Below are 5,836 nucleotides of genomic sequence, written 5' to 3' on the forward strand. Positions count from 1 at the left end.
AATCTTCTTTGCCCTAAAATTCTTCTCAATAACCTTTCTATCAGCATCGTTGTACTCTTTTATTGTTTTTGGGACTGTAACTGTTCCCTCACCAACAATTTTCATGGGAACAAAAGGTCCATCACATATTACATCCCACAAATCTGAGTCCTCAGTCATGATGAAGTCATGCATTCTTGTTTTCTACCAACCATAGTATTGGCCTTTGAATCTTGGTGGTAAGTACGTTGATTGTCCTTTCTCGAAGTTTGGTGGAGCATCCATGTAGATCTTTCCTAGGAGTTTACCTTTTTGAAAGAACTTTCTCTGATACCAATTAATGGAAACTTAGTGTCCACCAAACTATATAGAGAACCTGGTACTCTATCAGTTCCCACGGAACACACACACACAACGGTAAGTAAATAACACAACAATATTTTACATGAAAAACTCCTAACTCACGGGATTAAAACCCACTACCTACACTGTAGGATTTTAACTTTACTAACCGAGCAACTTAACATTACAACCTATTATAACCTAAGAATTAAACTCTTAATCCCTCACCTACTTGCAATAATTATATTACAAGCCTCTTTGTAATAACTCTATTACAAAGCAACAAATCTTGACTAACTCTAGTCAAGAAACTAAATCAAACAGTTGTTTAAATCTGTCCTACAAAGACACTTCTTGAAAGTAGTGTAGGATTACAAATGAAAAACAAATAACAAAGACTCAACAAACCTAAGGACTTAAGATATCTTCAATCTTTGGATCTACTCCTTGAGGTTGCAGCTGTTTTGTTCATGAGAGAGATGGTGGCTAGCACTTGAGAGAGAAAATCAATTTTAGGTTTTTGCAAGTGTTAGACAATGAAATCCCTTGCCTCATGTTCCTTCTTTACTTCTTTGTCTTTTGTGAAAGACAAAGTGTCCCTCATTAGTTGTGGAAAGTCTTTTTCTTCTCTTTATATTGAAATGCTATTTGTTGGGCTTGTAACGAGTTAGTAAAAGGAAGTGACCTCACGCACATAAGAAATTGATCCTAAAGGCAAAACGGATCGATTTGTCCCGCACAAAAGATATACGTGAGGAAAGTAGACCTTGACTAAGAATGGCAAGTAGAAAACAAAATCATAGTATTGTATTGTCGAGCGGATGGAAAGGGGGGAAAAGCAAAATGTTTTTTTTTTTTGTTTTGAAAATAAAGAGATAGTCGTCATCACTAGTTAATGTGTGTCAATCAATCAATTTTTCTCATTAGTTAATTAACTTCATCCGGCCCTTCCCCTCTTTATATTTCTCTATTCTATCCTCGTATCATATCATACTATATTATACGTGTGAACACTTTCACTAGAAGTTATTTTATTAAAATCTCTTTCAAACATTGATCGACCATTTTACCCTTTTATTACACATATTCAATTTGTTATTATTATACAAATATGTAAATATACGTCATAGACTCTTGTATGGACTACTATTCAATTGTAAGTTACAATTAGCAAGACAATAAAGAGTTACTACTATTTAATTTTATATATGTATGTTTCTACATTTTGCTTGGCATTTGGAGTTGCGTGCTAGAACTTCTAGCAATAATTACATACTTAAAAGTTACTAATTAAATAGTTATTCTGAAATTTAAGCCTCTCTAATGTGCCGTGTTTGTTTCACTTGTAACGGAAATGAAGAAAAATAGCTAATTAACCTTTCATTATCGTGACTTTTGAGATTTTTACATTATCCTTGAGTGTACTTTTTGCTTGTGTCATGTGAAAATAATATTTTTTTCATTGATTTACAATAACATTATTGGCTATTTACTGTCAATGACAAGTGAGTTATCATCTTGATTATCTAGGTGTTGGGCAATGAAAATTCAAAAGGCCTTATTCATATATTGTTGTATATGCTCTGTATTTTCTACCGAGTTTAGAGCCCTAGCATTATTGTCGAGGCCAAGGCAAATATTATGTTGCCAGATGAACTCTTCATGTATTCTCTTTGTTATTTTTGTTCATTTGTCTTCTGTTTACTCATATGTCTTTTCTATTATTGCTTAGCGTTTGAAATATATAAATTCTGATTGTGTTTGTATACATAATTCTTTTATTGTGTCATAATTAACTATTTAGTTGTCAATCCATTTAAATTATAGTATTTAGAGGTTTTTAGTGCATAAATATGTTTTTTTTGTCATTGTGGTGTTATAACTTTAGTCTCATTCTATGTTTTCTTTTATTTATTTCTTTTGAGACTACGAGATTCAAATTTTTGTTTTGTGTGTAATTTTGAGTACTTGGCTGAGTAAAGAGAAATATTTAATTAGTGAGTGCAAGTTAGATTTTATTATAATTTTATTTTTATTTCTACTTCTGAGAAAGTATTTATAAATTTGAACGAACAATCCTACTTTTGAACATTTGGGGAGAAGATAAATGTATAGTCATTATGCTTTGTTTGGAGGTTTTGTTGAAATATGTATTTTTTCATGTTTTTTCTATTTTTGTTAAGGCTATTTACATGCGTTTATTAAATTTAGAGCAGGAATTCATCAACATATTTGTACCATTAGATGTTATATTATCTTAATTAGCTTCAAACACTTCTTGCTAAATGAAAATACACCACTCCACTGTTATGTATTTAATGAATAAAATTTAAATGCTAAAATTGATATTTTTTATTAGTTGTAACATTCCCTATTTGATAACTTAATATTTTTTTAAAATTTATCGATATTTTATAATAATGATAAGGAACCAATGTGGAACGTTACGAGAAACTAGTTTGTTTATATGTCCGAGAGTAGCTCAAAACATTATTTAAGAAAGAAGAAAGCACTTCAAGCGCCGCGTATCAGTTCCGTTTAATTATTTTATGAACATGAGGAGGCTGTGGTCATTAGGAAAAGAAGATCAAGTCAAATATAAGAATAAATAATGAATTAAAAACACTCTAAGTAAACTGAAACTCGATACAATTTATTTACTTAAAAAAATATTTTTAGGTTACAATGATAATGACCGGAAGTAGCTGGTAATACGAATGCCATTAAGTGAGTGGAAACACAAAATCATGTTTTTAAACTCTTTTTTAGGTGGCTAAATTATATAGTAGGCACGTGCATTTCGTGGTCTGGCACGTGAGATTTCTGGTAGTTGACTTCCCTTGAACAAAATTCTTCCAAGTTCAAAGATCCGCGTACTAGTTCGTGTACCAGGTGTAGTGAATTACTATACTAATTACTCTTCATACAGGCAGTTTGGACTGTTTATAACGAGTGAAAGTGAGAAAAGAAACCTCTTCTATCATTAATAAAGGGGGTAAACTTTAGGGTACTATTAGTATTAGTGAGTAAACAGGTACCTATATCTAAGTCACTTATATAACATCAATTTCCTATAGATTAGATCTTTTTTTTTTTAAAATAAGGTAGGATTTATTATATACCATTAAAAATTAAGTATTACAAACGATACTACTGCCACAATGGGCAATATTACGTACCTATACCACGTAGGGCATTTTCATTGCCTAAAGTAGCCAATCTAGTACATAGATTATCCGAGATATATATATATCTAACCCTCTAGGTCATTAGGGTAGGCATCCATCAAAAGTTCTAGGCGTTATATAGATACATAATTTATTAGAGTTGGACCGCTTGAGAGTTTTTTTAGCCAAAAAGATGTGCCATTATGCCAAACTTATCTGAAGAGGGGAGTGATTAAGAATATAATCAATGGTACTCCATGATTGATTCTTGATTGGAAGTAAAGAATATAATCTTAGCTTGAAATAAAGAGTGAAACTTGATCTCTCCTTCTAGTTGGATTGAGGCAATGATGGTTACTGAGATGTAAAATAGCAAGAAAACGTCATCATTTCATTTAAATTTTATGGTGTCATTTCAGAACATGATTTATCCATGTTTTTAGCAATTTAGCATCCTCACAATCTTCTTTAAAAAAAAGGCATCTAGCGACTGACAACAAATCATATGTTTATACCACACGTAATCATTCATTTTCTTTTCAAAGGCTACATCATGCATCAACCTCCATATTCCATTATCTTACTTTTTCCTCAATTAAGAAATGGTTTTGCCAGTCAAATACCTTAATAGGATACAACCATGTCATAGGGAATGAATTAATTGATAAATTATCCTTTTTTTGTCAAAACTTCTATCTATTTTAGGCACAAATTTAACTAGACTTGCAGCCAAAAAGACTTGGCATATGTGTGCATGCATGCAAGTGAAAACACAATTAAGGTAATTTTGGAGTCTGAATTAAGATAGATAAAATTGTTTTAGGTCATTAAGGTGGTGTTTGCTTAAAAATTAATTTGACCAAGAGGTTTTGCAAAAAAATAAAAATAATAACAATAATAATAATTGCAAAAGGTATTTTTTTCCAACCAAAATAACGTGAAAGAAAAGTTTTTTCTTTGTTCTTGTAAAAACTAAATTAAAAAACAGTTTGCACACGATTAGAAAAGAATTCCAGAAACTCCTCTTTGAATGAAGTATTAGAGGACAGAAGTATAAGTAAACCTAGACGTCTTACGTGCTTTAGTCATTAATTAAGATAATCAACAGTCTTGGTAGGAAGACTTTGATAAGTACAACAACATTTTCCAAATGAAATAATAGCTCACACTAGAAAACGTGTGAAACAATCAACGTAGAAGTATTTTCGTAATATAAACAACTAAGAAGGGCAATTTGCTGAACAGGATCTAATATATATAATCCTCGTGTCTGAACACCTTCCACAAAAACCTCTGCTTTTCAAGTTTCCTTCAGCCAACCATTAATGGACCTCGAGGCTGTTCTTAGCCTCTTCGATTCGTGCTGGTTCAATCTCCAAACCCTCAATAAACATTCAAATTCAATCACTTCATCAAATCCACAGGAAAACTCATATAACAAAATTCAAGAAAATTCACCAGAAATTGCAAAAGATTCATCCCTGCTAGAAGAAATCCAACTTGGGTCACAAAGTGATGGTTTGAGCTACAATTCAGACACTTTCTCTCCAGATTCAGTTCTCCCAATAACCCATTTTCAACCAGATCCTAAAAAAGCAGAACCAAAAAAGATAAAGGGTAGACGAAAAGAGAGGAAAAGAAGAACCAAAAAGGGTCTTAGCAAGAGCTTATCCGAGCTAGAATATGAGGAGCTAAAAGGGTTTATGGATCTTGGATTTGATTTCTCAGAAGATGATGTAAATTCCAGTTTGGTTGAGATTATTCCAGGTTTACAGAAACTGAGCAAAAATAGGAGTAATGATGATCAAGAAAAGGTGAATTTTGTTGAGAAATCTCATCAGTACTCAAGAGCAATCAGGCCTTATCTTTCTGAAGCATGGGAAGTTCTTGAAAAGAGGAAGAGAATGAATTCATTGATGAATTGGAAAGTACCCGCTACCAGCAATGAAATTGACATTAAACATAGTCTCAAATGGTGGGCACATACTGTTGCTTCCTCTGTTAAACAACAGAACAAAGGCTAAAACTAAAATCTAAGTAAAATTTTCTCTCCTAGGTTTTTTCTTTCTTTTTCCCACTACAAAATTTCAAAACGAAAGGAATGTTAGCACTTTGATCCTTTTTTTAGTTTCTTGACTCACATTGTTGAGCTTGAAGTTGCAATCCAAATAGGATTAGGAACAAAGCTAAATCCTCTTCTTCAAAAGAAAATAAAATCGTATTTTGGTAATGGTTTTTGGAATTTGCATTGAATTAGTCGACGCAAGTCGTAATGTGGATTGAAATGAAGTCTGTCAGGACATTGAGAAGATTGAGTCAGTCTGTAATAGTACGTGTATTTTTTTTTC

The 5,836-nt window shown here is 32.0% G+C and overlaps 1 protein-coding gene across 1 annotated transcript; it reads left to right on the forward strand.

Annotated features, from left to right (window-relative positions):
• The first annotated feature begins 4,813 nt into the window (after positions 1-4,813).
• LOC104088627 (uncharacterized) lies at positions 4,814-5,512 on the forward strand. Its single transcript, XM_009593337.3, has one exon. The coding sequence runs from the start codon at positions 4,814-4,816 to the stop codon at positions 5,510-5,512; it is 699 nt and encodes a 232-aa protein (XP_009591632.1).
• The last annotated feature ends 324 nt before the right edge of the window (positions 5,513-5,836 follow it).

The sequence above is a fragment of the Nicotiana tomentosiformis genome, chromosome 2 (assembly GCF_000390325.3).
Source record: "Nicotiana tomentosiformis chromosome 2, ASM39032v3, whole genome shotgun sequence".
Classification (NCBI taxonomy): Eukaryota; Viridiplantae; Streptophyta; class Magnoliopsida; order Solanales; family Solanaceae; genus Nicotiana; species Nicotiana tomentosiformis.

Excerpts from the sequence above, each read along its gene's own strand:
- LOC104088627 (XM_009593337.3), top strand. The coding sequence starts at position 4,814 with ATGGACCTCGAGGCTGTTCTTAGCCTCTTCGATTCGTGCTGGTTCAAT.